The sequence below is a fragment of the Mustelus asterias genome, chromosome 18, assembly GCF_964213995.1.
Source record: "Mustelus asterias chromosome 18, sMusAst1.hap1.1, whole genome shotgun sequence".
NCBI classification, from domain to species: Eukaryota; Metazoa; Chordata; class Chondrichthyes; order Carcharhiniformes; family Triakidae; genus Mustelus; species Mustelus asterias.
Window position 1 is genome coordinate 59,974,076 of NC_135818.1, and position 25,839 is coordinate 59,999,914.

Genomic DNA, 25,839 nt, shown 5'->3' on the forward strand with positions numbered 1-25,839 from the left:
CTCCCCATAACCCTTCAACCCATCACCAATTAAAAATCTGTCTAACTCCTCCTTAAATTTAATCACTGTCCCAGCATCCACTGCACTTTGGGGTAGCAAATTCCACAGATTCACAACCTTTGGGAGAAGTAGTTTCTCCTCAACTGTTTTAAATTTGCGACCCCTTATCCTAACATTATGACCTCTCATCCTAGAATGCCCCATAAGAGGAAGCAACAGCTTCACATCTACTTTATCCATATCTTTTATCATCTTATATTCCTCAATTTGATCTTCCCCCATTCTTCTTAATTCCAGAGTATAGGCCTAAACTGCTGAATCTCTCTTCATACGACAAACCCCTCATCTCTGGAATCAATCTAGTGAACCTCCTCGGAACTCCTCCAATGCCACTACATCCTTCCTCAAATAAGGGGACCAAAACTGTGCACAATGCTCCAGGTGCAGTCTCACCAATCAATGCCTTATATAGTTGCAACAATACTTCCTTACCTTTATATTCTATTCCTTTAGCTATAAATGCTAACATTCCATTCGCTTTCATTATTATCTGCTGTACCTGCATGCTAGTTTTCTGTGACTGAGAAAATACAATGCAACTCTGACAGAGAAACAGAGGAAAGAAGAAAAAGACTTTGACCACAATCACACACTGCATATGTGCAGCAGAAATATGTCCAACTCAGTCCTTGACGCAAATTCAGATTGCATTTTGGAATTGGCTGTGGGCAAGTTGGAGAAATACACTCCACTGGTTGGAGAGAAATGTTACTCAAAGGAAGATGGCGGTCGTTGTTGTTGAAGACTAATCATCTCAGTCCCAGGACATCATTGCAAAAGTTCCCCAGGGCAGCTTCACAAGCCCAACTGTCTTTAGCTGCCTTCCATAAGGTCAGAATTGGAACTGTTCACTGATGATTGCACAGTATTTAGCTCCGTTTGCAATTCCTCAAATAACAAATAACAAAGCAGTCCACATGAGCAAGACTAGGGTATCCAGGCTAAGGCTCATTAGTGGCTTTAAAATCCATGCCAAACAAGTGCCTGGCAATAAAATCAGAGAATGCTGGAAAAACTCAGCAGATCTGGCAGCATCCATAGGGAGAGCAAACACTTTTGAGTTATTATGACTATTCGGAGCAAAAGCGAGGGAGAAATTGTATTGAATTATATAATGTATAATAGGAATGGAACAAAGTAGAATTTCAGTGATTAATGCGACTGGGAGAGATTGTAACAATGATGTAGCAAACATCATTGTAGGTGACAAGTGGCCCAGTGCGGGAAGAAACACTTTGCATTGGGACAAAAAAATTTTTGTGATTATATAGGAAATGTTAAGATGGAGGAGAAGGGTCACAGTCTAAAGTTGTTGAATTCAATATGGAGTCTTGAAGGCTGCATTGTGCCCAATTGGAAGATGAGGTGTTGCTCCTCCTGTTTGTGTTGGGCTACTTGCAGCATTCAACGTATTCCACAAAGTGGTAGCCCAGTCTGTTTTAGTTTCCCCAATGTAGAGACGACCACATTGGCAGCAGTGAATACAGTAGACCAAATTGAAGAAGGTGCAAATGAAAGTTGGGGCCTTCAATAGTGAGGTAAAGGGGCAGGTGTTGCATCTTCTACAATTGCAAGGGAAGATGTCGTGGCAAGGGGATGAGGATTTGGGCATGATCGAGGAGTGCACCAGGGTGTCACGGAGGGAACAGTCCTTGCAGAATGCTAATGGGGTGGTTAGGGAAAGAAGTATTTTGTGGTGGCATCATGTTGGAGTTGATGGAAATGGTGGAGGATGATCCTTTGAATGCAGAGGCTGGTGGGGTGGAACGCTAGGAGAAGGAGAACTCTATCACATTTCTGGGAGGGAGAAAGGATGAGAGTAGAGGTGTGGGAAATGAGTCGAACCCGGTTGAGTGCCCTGACAGCCACAGGAGGGGGAAGCCTCGGATAAAAGGAAAAAGACAGACAGGTCAGAAGTGCCATTTACGAAAGTGGCATCATCAGAACAGATGTGGTGGAGGTAGGAGAAACCAGGAGAATCTAATTACATCCCTTGACATGGATTCAGTTACACACAACGCAAAGGTGTTTTCTTAAAGGTGGGCCCAGGTTCCTAAGCAACAGCTCATTCTGCCTCCAAACTGTTGTTTACTTTTCACATCATAAACTCTAAGCACACGAGAGAGACAGTTTAAAATTAAATCAAAAATCCCCATATGTGCAAACTCCTTTAAGAATGGATTTAATCAGAGTTTTAACCCATTTTTACACAGAAACATAAATTCATACCTTATTTCTAATATTCAATAATACAAACAGATTACTTAAAACTACCTCTGCTTCCTGACACATAAATGACATAGATACAAGAGTAGGTCCATAGGCTGGATATATTCAGTATTGAGTTGCTCATTATCCGATTCCCCCCCCCCCCCGCCCCCCCTGCAAAACCAACCTCCTCCCCGACTCTAAGCCTTTCCATTACCTCTAATGCAGCAGTCCAGAGTGATGGAATACTCAGAATTTACCTGGACAGGTGCAGCTTAAACACTCAAGCAACTCAAAATCGTCCAGGACAAAAGCTGTGCACGCGATCAGTTTCCCATTCACTATCTTAAACCTGTACTTCCTCAACACCCAGTGGACTGTGGTTGTAGAGTCCAAGGCTTCTTTGATATCACTTCCCAAACCCATGATCACCAACACTTAGAAGGACAAAGACAGCAGTGCATAAGAACACCATCATCTTCAAGTTCCCCAAGTCCTGCACCATCCTCACTTGGTCATATATTGCCAATCTTCAATCATCACTGGATCAAAATCCTGCAACTCCTCACCCAACAGCACTGCAGGAGCAACTTCACCACATGGAATGCAGCAATTTAAGGGAGTTCATCATTACCTCCTCAAGGGCAACACGTTTTCAGGAATAAATGTTGGCCTTGCTACTAACACCCATATCCCAAGATTTAGCCTTCATATCCTTCAATATTAATTAAGGTTTGAAATAAGAATTAGTCTATGAAGTCAAACACAAACAAACTAGATCTCTTTCTTCTTTAGAGGAAAACTGAATTGAATTGCAAGCATTGTTTCTTGCAAGTTATACTGACAAAACATACCGTTCCTTGTAGGGGAGAAGGAAAGGATAGGGTGCAGAATATAGTGTTGTAGTTACTGATAGGGCAAGGAGAAAGATCAGCTTAATATATGATAGGACCATTCAACAATCTTATGGCAGTAGGGAAGAAGCTGTTCTTGAGTCGGTTGGTATGTGTTTTCAGACTTTGGTATCTTTTTCCAGATGGAAGAGAGTATGTCCAAGCTACTTGGGGTCCTTGATTATGCTGGCTGCTTTCCCGAGGCAGCAGGAAGTGTAGTTGAAATCAATGGAAGGGAAGCTGGTTTGCGTGATGGACTGGGCTACGCTCTTTGTAGCTTCTTGTGGTCTTGTTTAGAACAGGAACCAAACCAAGCTGTGATGCATCCAGAAAGGATGCTTTTTATGGTGCATCTGTAAATATTGGTGAGAATCATAGTGGATATACCGAATTTCCTTAGCTTTCTGAGAAAGTAGAGGTGTTGGTGAGCTTTCTTAATTATAGTGTCAGCGTGGAGGGACCAGGACAGAGTGTTGGTGATCCGAACACCGAGAAACTTGAAGCTCGCGACTATCTCCACTTCATCATCTTTGATATAGACAGGGGCATGTCCTCCATTGTTTCCTGAAGTTTGATGACTATCTCCTTCATTTTACTTGCATTGAAGGAGAGATTATTGTCATTGCATCATTTCATCAGGTTCTCTACCTCCAGTTAGTCAAACTCATTTGCGCTTTCCCTACAGTCATGCAAGTTTCCCATTTTTCAGAAAATTAGCCAATTCTCTGTTTGTTTCCCTGCACAACACCGGAGACCCTCCAAAGTGCAGTAATGCACACAAAGGCTAACTGAGAGATGGAGTTGTAATTATCTACAAAGGTGACATTTTTGTTCAATGGGATAAAAGAAATGGTGCCTTATTATTCAGACTCCAGGGATTACGGATGTGCATACCAGTCACACAAGTGTAACAAACCTTTCTAAAGGGACCAATGTGAATGCTTTATAGAACACAAATGGTTTTCCTATTGGTAATTTGTGATGTTGATCATCTTTTAAAAACTCTATGAAACAAAAGTATGAAAATGCTGATTTCAGATATCTTTTCTGATCCATAACTTGGGTACCAAAGTGTAATCCTTTGAACCATGAAATACTCTATGAAAACTATTAATTAAGCATGTAAGAATCTATAGCAAGGCAAACCAAAAACCATTCAACTACAAGAGAAATCATTAAGACACTAATCACTATTTTTCTGGAAATAATTGGTTATAATTTAGTGATATTTATTAATATATTCTAAACATTCATCCATAATAATGTTACACATAACTTCAGCATAATGGTAAGTTTCTGATGAATTAAAATCGACTTGGTTCTCCATATTGAACTTCATGAATTCTGAAACTTGTCATTAAAAGTCAAACGCCAGTTTTCGGGGAGTCATGAACTGTTTCACCATTTCATCGGTCACCTGCTTGCGTCGTGTTTGGTGTGCTGCTATGATAGGCTGCAGTGTCTCAACGAGAATCTTCTTCAGCTCTCCTGTAAGAAGCTTTCCACTTGAATAATCCTAAATAAAAGAATTCTTAGAAGTAATTAATATGTATTAAAATTACTAAGATAATTATGGATGAAGGCGGCCAATCAGCTTATTTTAATTCAACCACCCTGAAAGATCCAGGGCAGGATTTTCCGGACTCGTCGCCCCGAAACTGGAAAATCCTGCCCAAGGTCAACGGACCTATCTATGGTCCGACCCTCACCCACTCTGATTCCCATGGCAGGTGGGACGGTAAAATCCACCCCCTTATAGGCTTTCCTTTGCAGCATACAATTCTTTAACTAAAAGTAGAATTTTCGCCTCACCAATATTTCTTTCCAAAACAAAAAGCCCGAGTTGCTTCAGTTTTCATAACTCAGACTACTGTAGATAGGTGCAAGCCATATGGCTGTTTGCATTATCTCTCATGACCGGAAATGAAAGCAGTATTCAAGTTGGAGTCTAAACAAAGCTGATAAAACTTGATTATTATCTCCTCTGACTTTTATTAGAGTGTTGACAATTTAGTTCAACATTCTAGTGTTTGTTGATGGCTTCGCTGTTTGACATGTTGACTGTGGTGTCTTAATAGTGTCTTTAGATTGTGAGAAACAGGAGCTGGCCATCTGAGGCTATTCTTTAAAATCATTGCTGGCCTTCTATCTCAACTCCACTTTCCCACATTGTACCCGCTCCATTGGTATCCAAAAATCTATCCCTCTCTTGAACATGCTCAACTGAACATCCACAGCTGTGCATGAGAATTCCAAAGATTCATAACTCAGAAGAAATTTCTCATCTCAGTATTGAATGACCGACTCTCCTATTCTGAGATTTTTAACTTTAGACTCCCCAATCATGGGGAACATCCTCCCAGCATCAACCCTTGTTTTAAATATTTCAAAGGGATCACTTATCATCCAAACTCCAGGGTATATGGGTCAAGTCTACTCAATTTCTCCTCATGGACCAATTCCCCATTTGGGAATCGATCCAGTGAATTTTTGTTGCATTCCCTCTGTAGCAATTATCTCCTTCCTCGGGGAAGCAGCCAAAGAAACTGCACACAGTACTCCCCCAAGTGTGATCTCACTAAGAACGTTTATATAATTGCAGGAAGACTTCACTCTTACACTCCAATTATTTTGTAGTAAAGGCTAACAATACCATTTGCTTGTATACAAGGACACCCAACTTCCTTAGATCACCAACATTTTCCAATTTCTTACCATTTAGAACAAGATTCCATTTTTCTATTTTTCCCGACCAAAGTGGATAACTTTACATTATATTGTATTCCATCTGCCACTTTCCCATTCATTTACTTTATATCCTATTGCAGACTCCCTGCGTTTTCCTCACAGCTTACTTTCCTACCTACTTTTGTATTTTGACTCATCCAAGTTGTGAGTCTCAATTGTAAATAGCTGAGGTCCAAGCACTGATCAGTGGGGTACCTCACTAATTACAACCTACCAAACTGAAATTGACCTGTTTGTTTCTACTGTTTTCTGATCATTAACTAATCCTCAATATGCGCAAATATATTATTTCCTACCCCATGAGCTCTAATCTTGCGCGGTCAAATAAAAGCAAAATACTATGGATGCTGGATATCTGAAAAAAAAATAGGAAGTGCTGGAAAAATGCATCTGGTCTGGCAGCATCCATGGAGATCAAAACAGAGTTAATGTTTCATGTCCAATGTGACTGCTTTGGAACTGAAGAGGGGTAGCAATATAACGGGTTTTACGTTGTTGAAAAGGGATGAGGGGGAAAAGGCAGGTGAAAAGTTTAAAGTTTATTTATTAGTCACAAGTAAGCTTATATTAACACTGCAATGAAGTTACTGTGAAAATCCTCTAGTCGCCACACTCTGGCGCCTGTTTGGGTACACCTGAGGGAGAATTTAGCATGGCCAATGCACCTAACCTGCATGTCTTTTGGACTGTGGAAGGAAACTGGAGCACCCGGAGGAAACCCACGCAGACACGGGGAGAATGTGCAGACTCCGCACCAACAGTGACCCAAGCCGGGAATCGAACCTGCGTCCCTGGTGCTGTGAGGCAGCAGTGCTAACCACTGTGCCACCCCAACTAAAATAGGGATAGTTAGAGGATGGGGGAGATTGAATGAGAAAGATGTCATGGAACCAAAGGCAAATGGTATTAATGAGAGTACGAAAGTGTAACACATTCTGCTTTTTGTTTCCCGACAGCACTGACCTTTATTCCGATATTCTTACCTGGACCAATCCTTTGTTTATTTAAAACTGTGTCATTGCCACTCCTTTTGGCTTTGGGTTCATGACAACTTTGTGATTTAATCTCTCCTGCCCTGTAATTTATCCTTTGTTTTTCTTTCGCTCCATCTGTTCCTCCCCCCTTTTCAACAGCATAATAGCAATCCCAACAACTCTGCGCTGCCAGACATGCCAAGGTTTTTTCAGCACTTTCAGTTTTCATTACTCTTGTGCTGTATCTTAATGAATGCTTTTTGAAATCCAAATACATTAATTGTTTTTCCCCTTATCTAGTCTGCTATTTACCATTTCAAAATACATAACATTTATCAAACATGCTTTCCCTTTTATAAATCAGTGTTGAATTAAACTCCCTGACATCAAGTTCTAACATTTGCCAAGTTGCTGATCTCAGGCTAACCAGTCTATAGTTCTACTTTCTCTCATCCTCCATTCTTGAATTAGCAGTGTTACATTTACTACCTTCTGATCTGACCAATCTAAAATCTGGGGAATTCAAGGAGGGGGATCGAAAACAGGAAATTGTAGGCAGCAGTATTACACAAGCTAATGGGGCTAAGGGCAAACAAATCTCCTGGTCCTGATGGCTTGCATTCTAGGATCCTAAAAGAAGTAGCTACAGAGATAGTGGATGCCTTGGTTGTAATTTTCCAAAAATCCTTGGATTCTGGAAAAGTCCCGGAGGATTGAGAAATCCCCAATGTGACACCCCTATTCAAAAAAGGGAGGGAGGCAAAAAGCGAGTAACCACAGGTCGATTAACCCTACGTTTATAGTTGGAAAATGTTGGAATCGGTTATTAAGGAAGTAATAGCAGCACATTTGGAAAATCAGTTAATCAAGCAGAGTCAGCAATGCTTCATTAAAAAATGTCTGACTAATTTATTAGCGTTTTCAAGGAAGTCTGAACCAGAGTGGATAGAGGGGAACCAGTAGATGTGTTGCATTTGGACCTCCGGAAGGCATTCGACAAGGTACCTCACAAAAAGGTAAAGTCATAAGATAAGAACCCATGGTATATTGGCACGGATAGAAAATTGGCAGGAAACAGTGAGTGGGGATAAAGGGTTTTTTCCAGGTTGGCAACCTGTAACAAGTGGGGTTCCACAGAGATCAGCGCTGGGACAGCAACTGATTACAATATATATTAATGACTTGGAGGAAGGAAGTAAATGTACTGTAGCCAAATTGCAGACAACACAAAACTAGGTGGAAAGAGAGAGATAAACTGCAGAAAGCTGCAACACAAAGGGACTTGTGCAGTTTGTGTTGGGGGAACTTGTGCACAAAACACACAAAGCTAGCACACAGGTGCAGCAGGTAACCAGGAAGGCTAATGGAATGTTGGCCCATATTTCAAAGGGATTGGAGTATACAAGTAGGGATGCCTTGCTGCAACTGTACAAGGTACTGGTGCGGCCACATCTGGAGTACTGTGAGCAGTTTTGGTCATCTTGTTTAAGGAAAGATATTGTTTAATTGGAGGCAGTTCTATTTTCCCTGAAGTTACTTTGATGACTAATGCCCTATAATGTTTGTTATGCTCCAAGTTCCTTCCTGTCCTACTCTGTTTAATTTGATCCAAATAACTGCCTTGTTCTCCAGCCTTGACATTCATACAATTGGTTTTGAATTTATGCTTCCCAGAATCTTTCCCCCACAACCAATTCACTAGTTTAAAGCCCTTTTATAACCCTGGTTACACGAGTCACTAGGACATTGGTCTCATTAAATAGAGCCCATCCCAGCAAAAGAGCTCTCTCTTTTGCCTGTACTGGTGCTGGTGTTCCATGAATCAAAACCCCTGCCTTCCACACCACTCTTTCAACCACTTATTTAACCACTTAATCTGCTTGTTCCTTTGCCAACTTTTTACCTGCAAGGTTCTGTGCTTTAATTTTGACCAGATCAGAATAAGATAGAGTGCTGGGGGTGGGGATGAATACGTAAGTGCTTAAAAAAGTTTTGGTATGAAATAAATTACACTGACCTGCTTTATTTTTTCCAGTTTCTCATCATCTTCTAGGAAAAAGGTCAAATACATGTAAGATACATCCACGTCACAATTCCCACCAAACTGTTGGTGTTCTTCAATAGTATCCTTACCACCTGAAAAAGCATGCTTGTTGACCTGAGGAAAAAATACATATAGTTGCGCATAAATATATTTATATTCTCTGGTTCACTTTGAAAAAAAAACATTTTTGACTCATACCTTCAAAGAACAGTATCACAACACAAGTTTGGACTAAACCTTGCTTATATGCAAGACGAACCACTGTCTTGATCACCAATTAAGGGAATAAATTTCTATCTTACATACTCAATATATGGTGAACATTACCTTTGTTTTGATCTGCTTTGGAGTATCTGTGAGGAAGATGGATGAGTTTGCATCACTGGCACTCATCTTGGTTTGTGCTCCTTGCAGAGCAGGGAAGAAGACAGAATGCAACAGTGCTGGTTTTGAATAGCCAATTCTTGGTGCAACATCCCTGGTCATCCGAAAATATGGGTCCTACGAAGAAGTAATACAAGTGGTTAAATAGAATTGGGGTTTTGCTCTCAAAGCTAATCTTAGAGCATGGAATATTAACAGCAGTCAAATTTAAGCAATTACAGGGACATAGTTATAATGGAAAGTAAACTTAGAAACATGAGATGAGCAGTGAGACACGAGGATAAAAGGAGCAGTAACTCAAGACTTGAGTTCAATAGCAGGAGTGGAACCAGAGGCAAGCAACAAGGATGAAAGCAGTGGCAGAGCGAGAACAAAATGAAAATTTAAAAGGTGTCTAGCATCTTTGAAAGTGGATAAATCACTAGGTTCAGAGGAAATGTATCCCGGATTGTTAAGGAAGGCAAGAAAATGAATAGCGGGAACTCCAATCATTATTTTCCAATGCTTTCTGGCTACAGGCATGATGCTGGAGAACTATTAATATTATACTATTGTTCAAAAAGGAAAGAATAGCTCAAATAATTACAGGCTAGCCAGTCTAAACTTGGTGGTGAGAAAATTATTGGAACAAATTCTGAGACATAATACTCACAATATAGAAAAGTGTGGACTACATAATGGACAGTTTGCATAGATTTGTTAAGGAAAGGTCATAGCTGACTAATTTGAATACATTTTTGTGGTGGTAATAGGGACTGTTGATAAGGATAGTACATTTGATGTAGTCAGCACAGATTTTAGCAAGGTTTTTGACAAAGTTCCATGTAAACTAAATGCTTCTGGGAATCAAGTGAAAGTGGTAAGTTGGTTCCAAAATTGGTTCAGTGGCAGGAAGCAAAGGGTTAAGGTCAATGGTTATTTTTATTGACTGGAAGGCTATTTCTAGCAGTGTTCTCAGGGCTCAGTACTAGGACGCAAATTGACTAATTAGGTGGGCAGGCAAATGGAGTTCATTCTGGAGAAAAGAGAGAGATTTGGAATGTTCGGGCAGGAAAAATAAGGCAAGGGAATATGCAATTAATGGTAGGATACTGAAATGTATAGAGAACAAAGGAACTTGCAGTTCATGTCCACAGGTCCCTCTGATAACAGGACAGGTAGATAAAGTATTCAAGAAGGCTTACAGAATTAATTTCTTTATCGACTGAGGCTTTGAATCAAAGAGCAGGAAAGTTATACCAGAAATGTATAAAATGCTAGTTTGACCCTAGCTAGAGTACTGTATATAGTTCTGGTCACCACATTACAGGAGGTTTTTGATCACGAGACAGTATACACAGATTTACGAGGATGTCGTCAGGAATAGAGAATTTTTGGATAGGTTAGAGTAATTTTCTTTTGGACAGTGGAAGCAGAGGGGAGATTTAATTGGTGAATCAAATTATGAGGTACATAGATAGAATTAGAGGGGAATGGAGTAGAAATGTGGGGGTCTGGAAAAGGGTAATAAGAGGCAGAAAGCTTCATTGCATTTAAAAAGCACCTGGATACATACCTGCGGTGCTGTAATCTACAGGACCAAGAGCTGGAATGTGAGATTAGACTAGATAGTTCTATTTCAGCTGATGGCAAGATGGGACAAATGGGCCTTCTACATCAAATCTAGGTTTCCTAAAATCTTGCATTTCACAATGTTTATTTACAACAACGTTGGCTTGCAAAACTAATCACTTTTTGTTAAGCTATGCAAAATATTATTAGATATAACATAAAGTCCAAATCATTTTAAGTTAAAATAAATTCAAATCTACGACACCAAAATTATACTTGAACCTAGTTGTGTAGAACAACTCTCTGCACCACCAAGTAGCAATATGAGAGACGAGAAACAGAAAATAGGAGCAAGGGTAATCCATTCGGCCCTTCAAACCTGCTCTGCTATTCAACATGATCATGGCTGATCCACTATTCAATGTGATCATGGCTGATCCTCTATCTCAACGTCTTTGACACCTTCAGAGTCTAGAAATCTATTTCCTCCTTAAATATATTCAATGATTTGGCCTCCATAGCCTTCTGTGGTAGAGAATTTCATAAAGTTCACCACCTTCCGAGTGAAGACATTTTTCCTCATCTCAGTCCCAAATGGCCTACCCCATATCCTGAGAATGTGAGCCCTTGTTCTAAACATCCCATGATGTGGAGATGCCGGCGTTGGACTGGGGTAAACACAGTAAGAGTTTTAACAACACCAGGTTAAAGTCCAACAGGTTTATTTGGTAGCAAATGCCATTAGCTTTCGGAGCGCTGCTCCTTCGTCAAATGGAGTGGATATCTGCTCTCAAACAGGGCATACAGAGACACAAAATCAAGTTACAGAATACTGATTAGAATGCGAATCTCTACAGCCAACCAGGTCTTAAAGATACAGACAATATGAGTGGAGGGAGCATTAAGCACAGGTTAAAGAGATGTGTATTGTCTCCAGACAGGACAGCCAGTGAAATTCTGCAAGTCCAGGAGGCAAGCTGTGGGGGTTACTGATAGTGTGACATAAACCCAAGATCCCGGTTTAGGCCGTCCTCATGTGTGCGGAGCTTGGCTATCAGTTTCTACTCAGCAACTCTGCGCTGTCGTGTGTCGTGAAGGCCACCTTGGAGAACGCTTACCCAAAGATCAGAGGCTGAATGCCCGTGACCGCTGAAGTGCTCCCCCACAGGAAGAGAACAGTCTTGCCTGGTGATTGTCGAGCGGTGTTCATTCATCCGTTGTCGTAGCGTCTGCATGGTTTCCCCAATGTACCATGCCTCGGGACATCCTTTCCAGCAGCGTATCAGGTAGACAACATTGGCGGAGTTGCAAGAGTAGGTACCGTGTACCTGGTGGATGGTGTTCTCACGTGAGATGATGGCATCCGTGTCAATGATCCGGCACGTCTTGCAGAGGTTGCTGTGGCAGGGTTGTGTGGTGTCGTGGTCACTGTTCTCCTGAAGGCTGGGTAGTTTGCTGCGGACAATGGTCTGTTTGAGGTTGTGCAGTTGTTTGAAGGCAAGAAGTGGGGATGGCCTTGGCGAGATGTTTGTTTTCATCAATGACATGTTGAAGGTTGGCTATAGAGATTCGCATTCTAATCAGTATTCTGTAAATTGATTTTGTGTCTCTGTGCCCTGTTTGAGAGCAGATATCCACTCTATCTGACGAAGGAGCAGCGCTCCGAAAGCTAATGGTATTTGCTACCAAATTAACCTGTTGGACTTGAACCTGGTGTTGTTAAAACTCTTACAGTCTAAACATCCCAGCCAGAGGAAATAACATCCCTGCATCGTCTGTCCAGCCCTATTAAAATTTTATATGTTTCAATGAGATCCTTCTCATTCTTCTAAATTTCAGCAACTCAATCTCTACTCATATGACAATCCTGCCATCGGAGGAATCAGTCTGATGAACTTTCGTTGCACTCCCTCTATGGCAAATGTGTATTTTTTTTAGATAAGGAGACCAAAACTGCACACAGTACTCCAGGTGTGGTCTCATCAAAGCCCTGTACAGCTGCAGTAAGACACCCTTGCTCCTGTACACAGTCTTGCAATGGGCAGCACAGCGCCTAGCACTGCTGCCTCACAGCGCCAGGGACCAGGTTCAATTCCCGGCTTGGGTCACTGTGCAGAATCTGCACCTTCTCCCCATGTCTGTGTGGGTTTTCTCCGGGTGCTCCAGTTTCCTCTGACAGTCCAAAAGACAGGCTGGTTAGGTGCAATGGCCATGCTAAATGCTCCCTCAGTGTACCCAGACAGGCACTGGAGTGTGGCGACTTGGGGATTTTTCATAATAACTTCATTATAGTGTTAACGTAAGTCTACTTGTATCACTAATAAATAAACTTTAAACAGGCCGTTTGCCTTCCTAACTGCTTGCTATAGCTTCATGCTTGCTTTCAGTGACTGGTGTACTACGACGCCCAGGGTCCTTTGCACATCAACATTTCCCAATCGTATACCATTTAAATCATACTGACTTATCTAATCCCATTGACATTTTCTAAGTATCGGTGTTATCGCATCATTTATAATAGCCTCCAGCATTTTTTTTAAAAAGCAGGGTTACATTTGTCACCCTCCAATCTGCCAGGAGTGTTCAAGGATCTACAGAATTTTGGAAGATGACAACCAACACATCCACTATTCCCATGGCCTCACCCTTTAGTATCCTGGGATGTAGATTATTAGGCCCTGGGGATTTATTGGTTTTCAGTCCCATTCATTTTTCACCACTATTTTTCTTTCTCATTAGACCCTTGATTCCTTAGCCTTTCTGGAAAGATATTTTTGTGTCTCCCTCTATGGAGACAGAATGAAAGTAATTGTTCAATTGCTCTGTCATTTCCTTGTTCTCTATTATAGATTCTCCTGTTTCAGGCTGTAAGGAACCTACATTTGTCTTCACTAATCTTTTTATTTACGTGTAGGAGCTTTTACAGCCCACTTTTATGTTACTTGGAAATTTATGCTCATACTTAATTTTTCCCCTCTTAAATCAATTTCTTGGTTCTCCTTTGCCGAATAGTGAACTCTTTTTCTCGCAACTTTATATGACTTTTCGATCTATTAACTTTAATATATTTTGTAAGCCACATTTGAGCCACTTTTCTTGTTGCATTTTTATGCCAGAAAAGAAAGGAATGTGTAACTGTTGCATTTGTTCGTTAAATATTAACCAATGCCTATCCACCATCATGCCTTTTAATGAAGTTGCCCAATTTATCTAGCCAACTCATGCTTTATACCTTCACAGTTTCCTTTGTTTAGATTTAGGACCCTAGTTTCAGATCGCATGTCTTCACTTTCAAAGCCAAATAAAGAATTCTATCATGTTATGGTCACTGTTGCCTAAAGGACTCCACACAACAAGGTTATTAATTAACCCTTTCTCTTTCCACAATGCCAAATCTAGTACAAAATGTTCCCTAGTTGTTTCCTCAACATACTGGTTTAAAAAGACAGCTCAAACACACTCTAGGAATTCATTTGCCATAGTATTGTTGCTAATTTGATTTGTCCAATCTATATGTTGATTAAGTCGCCCATGAATTCTGTAGCACCCCTGTTACATGCATCTCAAATTTCTGTTTAATGCCACCCACTACCTTACCCCTACTCTTTGGAGGCTATACACAACTCCCACTGACGTTTTCCACCCCTTATTGCTTCTTAGCTCCACCCAAACTTTGAGCCAACTATCCAAAATGGAAAGCCATTTCCAGGCTGATCTTCTGAACATCTTAAATAAATACTTTATATTTATTTAGCACCTTTCACGAGCCTCAGGACATTCCAAAGTATATCACGTTGTGTTAATGTAGGAAAATGTGGAGCCAAATTTGCATAGCAAGATCACACAAGTTGGTAAATGACCAGGTTTGTTGGTGTTGGACGAAGAATAAATGTAGACACTCTTTTGAATAATGCAGCTTAATGGTCATTGTTGCTGTGGTTTTGTCACAGATCTGGTGTCCTCTGAGCTCCTAGCCTCCAGGAAGTGTGTAATGAAAACTCACTTATAATTCAAAGGTGTGACACATTTCAAGCACATGTATTTTCCTAGCATTTAGCTCTGACCTGGTCAATAGCACAGGGAATGAGACACTGAATATCCTTTCGGCCATTAAAGATTTGTGGAAACGAGGTGCTGAAGGATGGAGCTGCCTGGATAGCAGGGAAACTGATCTTTCCTGTCAATTAAAAATATTGAGTTAGAATTTTAAAAATGCATTTCTTTACAAGAGCAGTCAAATGTAGTGATTAACAAAGTTAGATGTCTACCAGAAAAGACCTAATGTGATATGTTATCCTAATATACTTCAAAGAACACAGGTTATGTATATTTATATGGCTGTAATACACATGTTTATGTTCACATTGTAGCTCAAATATTAAACAGTCCCCAGACACGATGCAATAATTGTTCTCAGTTTAAATTGGTTTAATCGGAGATAATTAATGGAATGTCCATGGCATAATTATGAAAGATAAGGTTCTTGCAGAAATGAAAAAAAAATTATCTTGGTAGATTAGTGATGAGAACTTGGTGAAGTTGAACAAAGCTTTTAACTCCGAGGTCACAAGTCTGTTCATGGGGTTATGCAGTAGTTTTCAGTTTAAATGGTTACCAAGAGGTCTTCAAGTATGCTCGGAGAAAACATCCGATAGAAGTCACAATAAAACAACTGAGATTTAAATGGGACTCCCAGGGTGGGAGCAGACGCATAAGAAGTCTCACTGAAGATGACATGAGAATGATGGCTTCATTACACAAGGTCAAACTTTCAACTAAAATTTTGGAAATAAGCACCATTAATCTTACCTATACAGTCGCTATCTCCAAAGCCAAAGATCCCCTTCACTTGATTAAAAGTAACATGTTTCTGGATTTTAACCACACTCTGATAGAATCCTGGGCTCTGTCTGCAGCCAGAAGAGAATTAAAATATTACACTGTGTAGAACTGGGGGCAGGAATAATAAACACTTGATTTATAGTTAAAGAATAAGCTCAGTTCTAAAGTCACAAATTTTGATGTCATAATCTACCCGACTATGGTAGGGTAGTGTTTAGGTGTGTATCTTAGTGGTACATTTCTTGCACAGTGCACGGAGTTCCTACACACTGTGCCATGGAGTCAGGTACATTTTTGATTTCACTGAGAAGAGGCAGTGTTATCTGGGTTGACTTCACATACTTCCAGGAAGCCTGCTGTTGGAGGCTTGGGAGCAGGCGTCCAACCTGTTCCATCAACCAGGTAAGGCTTGGGTACACAGGAGCAAAGGAGGCCATATACATTGTAATAAATGCAATGTAGCACCGTTGACTCATACTTTGGTGTAGATTTCAATTCATTGCTTTAACGGCAAAGTAATTTTAATCACTTTCATGCTTTATGAAGTGATAATTCACTTCAATTATCTCTTTAAGGTAATAGTCTTCAGGTTTTTCCACAGATTATTTACAGTTTGGCAAAATTGTCTTCATTTTGGGCAATTTCCCATGCATTAAGACAAGACATTATGGCAATATTTCACTGTATGCCAAGTGGGGTGAGGAGGGAAGGTGCACTGTTACAATGTTACTTAAAACAAAGCACATTGTGGAGGACTAATCTCCAGAGGTAAAAGCACCATGCTACATTATTTTATTCAATAGTGTTAATAATTTCAGTATCACAAACACAAAATACTCTTACTTATTCCAAACTACACTTCATACTGAACATTTTTATATCGGTTACCAAATACCCTATATATTTCGAGTAAAATCATCTTTTCCAATGGAAAATATCAATAAAAACAACAGTGGTGTAATACTGCAAGGAATATACCCCATGTAATCCAGATCGGAGAAGATGAAGGTCTTATTCACATCAAAGCCACAAGCAATGATGTCTTTGGTATTCTCAACAGCATACTTATAAGCCTGTTCCAGTGTTATGTCTTTCCACAAGTATTTTTCATCGTCAGTCAGCTGAATTACAAGAGGTACATCAAAAACATCTTGGAGCCACCTATTTGATAGAACATATAGGCATGAACAACCCAAGTCCTTTTCATTGGAAAAATACAATCAATGGAATATCACTTCACTGGTCTTAAATTTTAAGTCAGCTGGGAAAACATTTCAAATGGCAGTAACAAACAATACTAAGCTTATACCTATAAAAAGCACCTTGCAAATTATTTACTTGTAAATTGATGGTCATGACCAAGTCAGCAGACTGCTGGATCGAAAATGAGTTTGCAAACTCTACACGTAGTATCCTCACAAAACTAGTAGCTTCTTCATGAGCATGGTTATAGAAGATCATTTGGAGCTCTGGAGCCAAGGTTGACTTAGCTTTTCAGTGGCCACCAGGTGGAGTAGTACATCAGCAACCCACCACATCTGGAAGCGGAAAGGGCTAAGCCAATTTGAGGCTCATTTAAGCACCGCCCTTCTAAAGGCAGCTCATCGCATTCAGGCTGGTGCTGTTATTCCGCAGCATGGAAACCAGCCAGCTGACATCAAATCTAGTCATGCTCCTCCTGGCCCCACAAAAATCCTAAATGATAACTGGGGTCATATTTCGCCAAACAGGCAGATAGATATTTGATTGCCTAAAGGTAAGCCCCTGGCAAAGATGTCAGTGGACAAATGTGGTGTTAATAAGGAAGTAAAGTTACCATTTCAATGCCAATTTCAGGAAGTTAAATCAAGGCCAATGAATATCAGAAGCATCCATAGGGGTTGCTCTCTTAGTGTACATATGTATTTGCACAAGTATTATCCAAACTTACTTTGTGAAGATAAATGGAATAAGGTGGCCCACATGCATAGATTCTGATGAAGGACCACGTCCTGTATACAGGTAGAATGATTTTTTTGTTTTAAAAGCATCAAGGATCTGGTGCATATCCCTAGGAAAAACGAATAGTCAAAAATACAACTTCAAAAATACTTTCCAGCTTTTCAACACAGATAGACAAAGTCACGGGCAATTTTCTGGTGTTGGGAAATCACGAAACAAACCAATTTTCAAATAAGTGGCATCAGTCTAATAATTCCATGCATCTTTAATTAATAATTAAAGTGCACTCCAGTTGAATTGATTACAGTAGCATTTTACTAACAGCAAAGTTACAGGATTCTACTGAAATAACTATTAGATTCACTTATTTTCACATATGTTCAAAGTATCAAGTGGCTAACTATATATCTTAAGGTGATGCTGAAACAGTCACTAAAAATGCTACAACTAAGTAACTTCATGACAGTTTACAACGCTTAACAAATGAGGAAGAGTGGCAGTTAATAGGATGGTGAACGTGTATCATGTCATGTTCAAGTATTACTAGTTTTACCCTTTGGTCTCAGTAATTCAGAACAGAAGATTATCTGAAAATAAACTAGTTCAGAATGTAACAAACTATAGTCCAGGCAAATTTAAGAAATGCCAGTTACTATAGTAACAACCTAAAAGAAAAGTCCAACCATTGGGAATAAGTCACATGCACTGAAGATTCATATATACACACAGAGATAAAGTTTTACCAACCGATGGGAGAAGAAGATGCCTCTGCGAAGAAAACGATGAGCTTTTTGACCAGTGACATGTTCTATTTGGTTAATCAAATCCTGATCAATTTTGCTGCTTCCAAACCGAACTGTAAAGAATGAAGAGGTTTTCAGAATCACTCGATTAGTGCAGTATAGTATCACAGGTATTGTAACAAACTGAGGAAACTTTAACCCCATATACTTATCCAAATTACAATGAAAGATAAAAGAATTAGTTTGATTTTCCAGCAGTGTGCAATAAGGCTGCAAATTAGTGAACAAAAATGAGGCACAGCAGATACCTTCCAGATACCTCCATGCACAAGTCTTATGATTGAAAGGTGCTGTAGCAACAATATCGGCATTAAAAGTCTGTAAGTGCCAGAGGATTTTTAAAATTTTGATAGCACATACAAAGTGTATTGTTTACTTTCTAATTAACATTTTTCTCCCTTCTCAAAATATACTTAAAAGATCATTTATCCTTTTCACATCATTCTTCATTAAAAGGTTTAGCTTTATACCAAATAGTTGGTTTGTAGCCAGTCATATCTATAGTGTCAACTGTAGTTGAATTGGTAGCACGTTCATCACGTAGTCAAAGATTGTGGGTTCAAGTCCCATTCCTATACATGAGCACAAAATTAACGCAGACACTCCAGTGCATTACTGAGCGAGCTCCGCACTGTCAGTGGTGCAGTCTTTCAGATCAGATGTTAAACCATGGCCCTGTCTGACTTCTCGGATAGATGTAAAAGATCCCACTGCATTACGAGGGAGTTGTTCTCTCTTCTTTTCCCACACCTCCACCACCCCCCAATCCGTGTCCTCGCCAATCTTTATTCCCCGTCAACACCATAAAAAGCAGATTATTTGTTTATCACCACAATGCTGTTAGTGAGAACTTGCTGTGTTCCCTATATTATAACGGTGACTACACTTCAAAAACATCTATTTGGTTGTAAAGTGCCTTGAGACCATGAAGGCGACATATAAAGGCAAGTCCTGTTTTCAAAAAGATAGAAAAATATCATTACAAATTATGGGAATTGCAGTTCAAGGCTGGCATTTATTGTCCATACATAATTCCCTGAGAAGGTAGTTGAAGTACATCTTCTTAAACCACTACCGCTTTTGTGGTAAATGTGCTCTAGAACGCGCTTAGAATTTGCAGCAGTTTGATACAACTGATTACTCTCTAAATTAGCCTAGCGAGTCAGTTAAGAGTAAATCACAAGGTGCAGGATTGGAATTACATCTCAGACTGACTGGGTAAGGACGGCAAGTTTCTTTCTCCACTGGTGAACTAGTTGAGTTTTCAGTTACCAATAACTCCATGGTCACTTGTATTGACACCGTCTTTTTCCTAAACAGAATTCAAATTCTCAAACTCACTCTCTGGAGTGAGAGCGAGTTAAATTAAAAAATAATTTAACGACTACATAATCATTCCTTCAGTACGCACTATTTTTTCTTCTACAAAGCCTTTGTGTTGTATGTTTTTTTGTTGCATTTTAGTTTCGAAGTAATGCATAACACTTAGCTAACATTCATTTCACAATGCTAAAATGTGCAAATTTAGATCACTTCCTATAACAATTAAAAGGAGAGAGATATTCACCAATCAACTTGTCATAGTCCACCCCTTTGGCACTGGATGTCTGCACAGTCCATGGATCCACATAGTCACCACCATGTTCTTCAACAGCCAGGCTGTTATTATTAACTGGTGTGCTGTTAGTGGGTGGAATACCAACCTTGTACTCCTGGCCTGTCAATGTTTTATAATCCAATTTCAGTGCCAACAGTTCCTTCACTGCTGCATCAATTTCTTCCTGCAGAAAAAGTGGCAGTTTGAAAAATGAAACTGAAAGAAAGGATTATGGATTATCTGCATTTCTTTAGTTATTTTCATCCTCCCTTTAACTTCCAAATCTACTGACTATTAGGAAGTCAGGAAGATGAACTAGTGACTTAATCCAGGCCTCTGCTCTACAACTGTAGAATTATCTCAAAGTACTTTTAAAAGGAAACAAAATATGTCATAAAATAAATTTTAAAAAGAATGGGCAATAAATATTCACTTTGATAGTGACACCTATATTCCAGGAATTAATATTTTAAAATGTGGTCAGAGGGTGGTGTGTGCTGGTGCACCTTTCAGCTTTAATTCACTAATAAAAAGGCGCAACTTCTGCCAACTTTTCCTTCCGAGTATAAAAATAATCTAAGTAGGAACCCAACTTCAGAGCACTCAGCTGAATGTTTAGGCCCCTTCAGGAATGGTATGGAGTTCAGTGGGTGCATAAATTGGTGTGGCTAGCTGCATACTAAATTCTCTGCACCATCCTACTCCAGGCCATCTTCCTAAATAGCAAATAGCCACTCACTTTGTTAAAGGTTAGTTAAGGCTTATTTTTGGAGGCCAACTGGAATATCCCATTGGGGGTGACCTCTTGGCAATGGACAGGGGGAAGTCCTGCTCTTTATTACAGTGCATCAACTTTGGTTGCTGTTATATGGTTATACAATTCAAGTTCTTGAAATGTATAAGCAGAGAATCACATTGTATCAATTTCCACCACACTATTATTGAGACATCCTCAATGTGATCATCCAGAGTAATCTTCAGCAATTAATTCCTATCCATTCCAGAATCCGCTCAGGTCCAGTTTTATAGATTGTTGTACGAGAGGAAAAATTTGTGTGGGTTTGCTGTGATTGTCACTGTGTGTTCTGGAATGAGGCAAGACTGGCTGTGTTAGAAATAAACTTGAACTGTTCCAAGCATAAATAATAAAATTTAAAAAATTAAACTACCCTAAAGAAGTGGAAGTACAATCTTTTACTTTAAAAAATATTTGTCGTGCACACTGCTCCTCTAACACTTATGTTAACCTTTGATAACAAATACCGCAAAAGCAAATAATTGAACAGAAATCTGATTGCAACTATACAGTTTTATAATCTGATCTTCTAGTTAAAGGAAACAAAGTTAATAAAATAGAAAATGCTGGAAATATACTCAGCTGGTCTGGTAGCATCTGTGGAGTGAGAAACAAAATTAACATTTCAGGTCTGTGACCTAAAGAGATGGTGCTGCAGGTGTTAGAGAACTGGAAAGAAGCCAGCAAACAGGGCCTTAAGGTAGTAATCTCTAGATTATTCCAAATAGAAGAATATAGCTGATGAATGCATGGCTGAAGAGATGGTCCATGAGGAAGGGCTTTAGATTTTTGGGCATTGGATTTGGAGAGGTGGTACCCAATACAGGCCAGAGAGGGTTGCACCCGAACAGAGCTGGGACCAATGTCCCTGCAGGGTAATTTGTCAGCACTATTAAGGAGTGTTTAAACTAACTTGGCAGGGGGATAGGAACCAGGAGGTAAAACTATAGTGTACTAATAATGCAGGGCTTTAATTATCCTAACACAGACTGGGACAGTAATATTGTGAAAGGGTAGAGAAGGAGAAGAGTTTCAGAAGTGTTCTTAGGAGATTTTTCTGGATAATATGTTTCAGTTCTACTAAGGACGAGGACTTTACTGGGTCTGGTGCTGGGAAATGACTAGGTCAAGTTGATGAGGTGTCAGTAGGGGAACGTTTACGTGCTCTTTTGGAGAGTTGGTGCAGACTCACAAGGTCAAATGGCCTCTTTCTTCACTGTAGGGATTCTGAGAAAGGTTGCCGGGACTGAAAAATTGATAAAGTGACCAGAACCAGAATAGATGCATCTGAGGAAAATGAGGAAAGTAAAGAAGGAATTGTAGCACAGGCCAGAATCTTCTAATCCTCCTTGAATACAAGGATGTGCCAGAGACTGGGGAACAACATTAGTCAAGAAAGGACGCAAGGCCAAACCCAGCATCTACAGCAACCAATTTATTGGGTGATGTGAAAGCTTTTGGAATCAATAATCCAGGACAAAATTAAAAGCCACTTAGACAAATGTGGATTAATTAAGAAAAGTCAGCATATATTATGGGTAAATTATGTTTAACTAACTTGATTTGTGTTTTTTGATAATATAACAGAGAAGTTGATAAGGGTAATGATGTGGTGTACATGATGTCCAAAAGGCATTTGATAAAGAGACACATAATAGGCTCGTCAGCAAAATTGACTCCTATAATAAAAGGGACAGTGGCAGTATAGATACAAGGTTAGCTGAGCGAGTGACAGGGGAGGACTGTAGGCAGTAGGGTTCCCAAGGGATCAGTATTAGGGCCACTGTTTTTCTTCAACCAAACTAATGACTTAGATAGACTTAGGTGTGCAGGGCACAATTTCAAAATATGCAGATAACACAAAACTTGTAATTGTGAACCGTGAGGACGATAGTGATTGAAGGGGTTAAACTGAAAGGGTTAAAAGTAGTAACAAGCAGGACAGAGGAGTGGGTCGGATTAACCACAGGTAGTCAGGTGCTGGAATGTATACATGCCTTGGGAGTGACTGGATAATACAACATTGTTTCACTTTCGATGATATTGGAATAGTGTAGATTAGATGGGCTTTAGATTGGTTTCGCTGGTCGTTGCAACATCGAGGGCCGAAGGGCCTGTACTGCGCTGTAATGTTCTATGTTCTATGAAAAAGAGCAGCACTGTGTAACTTGCCGATTGGTGTAATCACTTCATGTATATCATTATACATTATATGATTAATGAGGCATATAGAATCCTGAGCATTATAAATAGAGGCAGAGTACAAAACGAGTAAGTTAGGGTGAAATTCTTAATAATACCCCAATTGAAGCTGAACCAGTATTATCCAATTCTGGGTACCACACTGTGGGAATGATGTGAAGACATTCAGGAGGGTGCAGAAAGGATTCACAAGAATGGTTCCAGGGTGAGGGACTTCAGTTAGGACAGATAAGGTTGAGATATTTTATAGAGGTGTTCAGAATCATGAGAGGTCTGGACAGAGTAAGGGAGAAACTGTTTCCATTGGTGATAGGGTCAAGAGCCAGAGGACACTGATTTAAAGTGTTTGGCAAAAAAAAGGGAACATGAGGAAAAACGTTTTTCAGAAGTGGTTAGGTTCAGAAATGCTGAAGAGGTCATTCGATCGTAGTTTTTAAAAGGAAAGCAGATAATTAACTTGAGAGGATTTGCAAGGTTGGGAGGAAAAGGCATGGGAATGGGTCTAGCTGAGATATTCTCAAATCAAGCAAGCACAATCACAATGGGTCAAATGACTACTTAATCTATAATTCTAGTATGATCTATATCTTCCAATTTATTATTCTAAAATGAGAGATTTCTTAAACATTCAAGATAAATTTTACTTTTTTCTAGTATTTTTGTGGTGATCAATGGGTTTTCAGAGTTCAAATAATTAGTTTTGGTGTGGCAGTATGGCAAGAGGGGGGAGTTATGCTCCATATATTCATATAAACAGTACTCTTTATAAAAAAGGTTAAAAATTAAATAAACAGTTACTTAAAAATTTAATGAATATTTCACATTTCTTTAATCATCTTTATAAAAATGAAAGGTTTTGTAACATCAGTCCAATTTAAAAATCTAGCCAGATTTATCGAGGTTGTCACTAACTTTAATGTATGAATACAGTGCAGGTATTTCACCTCTGTTGCTTTGTTTGACTTTAGCAATCGGACAGTATCCCCTTGGGCAGCCACTTTCCCATACAATTCCATGGAGGTTGTGGGCGAAGACATTTCGCAGACAGGAAAAAGGGTTGACACTCTCTTCAAAGATCAGCCGCTGAAGGTTCGGACCTGTGAACAAGCCAGATGTGGGTTGTTAGCACTGCCAGAGATCCAGACTGTCAGTAAAAGCAACGTACTGCGGATGCTGGAATCTGAAAGAGAAAATGCTGGAAAATCTCATCAAGTCTGACAGCATCTGTGGAGAGAGAGAGAGAATAGAGCCAGAATTCTCCCAGAGGGAGAAGGACTCTCACTCCCTCCCTCCTTAACTCCCTCCCTCCCTCCCTCCCTCACTTACAGCCCTGATTGCATCAGAAAAGTGCGGATGTCGCGGCCTAGACGCTCCGAAATGAATCACCGCAACGCCGGTTAATCTTCCCCGCCACCGCCTCTCCCTCTCTGCCTCGGCGATGCGAAGGTTTCTTTTTCTAACGAAACGTTTCTCCGCTCCGATGCGGACAAGTTGGACCGGGACCCCCTGAGGGAGACGCACTGACATCCGGAACTGAACTTAAATCGGGTTTGTTGCTGGGGGGAAGGCGGGAACCGGAACGGACAGGAGGAGGGACCGGAAGTTGGTGGGTTTTTGGTTGAAGATTTGCTGTTGTCGGTGATAATAATATCTTAAATGTTTCCCAACACCTGAGGGATCCTATTGTCCTTAGTTTCAAGACTTTCTTTTGAAAATGGATCTATTGAATGGGAAGGTGGAGCGGGCGGTGTCAGCCCCAGTCTGAACTGGTCACAGAGTCAGGTACTCGGTGCTTGTATTAAGGATGAACACATTCGGCTCATCCTACAATGTAACTCACTGTCGCGTAGGGGCATCCTAGTAGATCTGATAGGCAAATTGTTCATAAAATAAAAATCAAAGCACTGAGGATGCTGGAAATCTGGAACAAAAACTAAATGCTGCTAAAACTCAAGAGGTTGGGCTAGTATTGTTAACTCTGTCTCCACAGAATGCTCATGATGTGGAGATGCCGGCGTTGGACTGGGGTAATCACAGTAAGAGTTTTAACAACACCAGGTTAAAGTCCAACAGGTTTATTTGGTACCAAATGGCTGATCACACCCAGCTCTACCTCACCACTGTATCAATTCCTCCATTGTTGCAAAATTGTTGGACTGCTTATCTGATACCCAGTACTGGATAAGCAGAAATATCCTCCAATTAAACAATGGGAAGATTGAAGTCATTGTTTTCAGTCCCTGCTTCAAATTCTGGTCCACAGATGCCAACATCATTGCCCTCCCTTTTGAGATGAAACCAATCTGTTTGCAACCTTGGTGTCACATTTGACCCAGAGATGAGCTTCCATCCACATATTCACACCATCACAAAGAGATTTCCACCTATCTGAACCAGTCACTTATTTTGTTTAACTGAGTTTTATGCTGGCAACCAATTTAAGATTAAAAACAAAATACTGCAGATGCTGGAATCTGAAACAAAAACAGGAAATGCTGGAAACTCTCAGCAGGTCTGACAGCATCTGTGGGGAGAGAATAGAGCCGACACTTCTACTCTAGCTGACCCTTTGTCAGAGCTGATAGCAAAGAAAATCAGCAGAGATTTATACAGTGAGGGGGGTGGGGATGGGACAAAGAGAATATAAATGAGGATGCAGAAGTCTACAAAGGTGCTAAAAAGTGCCCATTCAGAGGGCACTTCTGAATGCAGTGCATGAATAGCAGAACAGAGGTACAGATTGTTAAAGGACTGCCTGAGGAATGTGGCAATTGCCCTGAAAGAGGGAAGGGGGGC

At 40.1% G+C, this 25,839-nt stretch overlaps 2 protein-coding genes across 10 annotated transcripts in view; one reads left to right on the forward strand and one right to left on the reverse strand.

The window, feature by feature from the left end:
- Positions 1-2,227: 2,227 nt before the first annotated feature.
- Positions 2,228-24,508, reverse strand: wars1 (tryptophanyl-tRNA synthetase 1). The gene is made up of 11 exons (XM_078234126.1): positions 24,370-24,508; positions 23,988-24,140; positions 20,016-20,229; positions 18,393-18,501; positions 17,635-17,754; positions 16,683-16,865; positions 15,672-15,772; positions 14,927-15,039; positions 9,255-9,428; positions 8,901-9,041; positions 2,228-4,677 (listed from the first exon to the last, which is right to left on the reverse strand). The coding sequence occupies exons 2-11, from the start codon at positions 24,078-24,080 to the stop codon at positions 4,519-4,521; spliced, it is 1,407 nt and encodes a 468-aa protein (XP_078090252.1). The 5' UTR covers positions 24,081-24,140; positions 24,370-24,508; the 3' UTR covers positions 2,228-4,518.
- wdr25 (WD repeat domain 25) overlaps positions 24,407-25,839 on the forward strand; it is an 84,374-nt gene continuing 82,941 nt past the window's right edge. For 5 of the 9 annotated variants that reach the window (XM_078234118.1, XM_078234119.1, XM_078234116.1 and 2 more), the window contains exon 1: positions 24,623-24,825. In XM_078234118.1, the coding sequence (XP_078090244.1) occupies positions 24,771-24,825 (55 nt within the window). In that variant the 5' untranslated portion in view covers positions 24,623-24,770. Of the gene's footprint in view, positions 24,826-25,839 lie in introns of all 9 variants that reach the window. The other 4 variants (XM_078234124.1, XM_078234125.1, XM_078234122.1 and 1 more) reach the window with 3 other exon arrangements.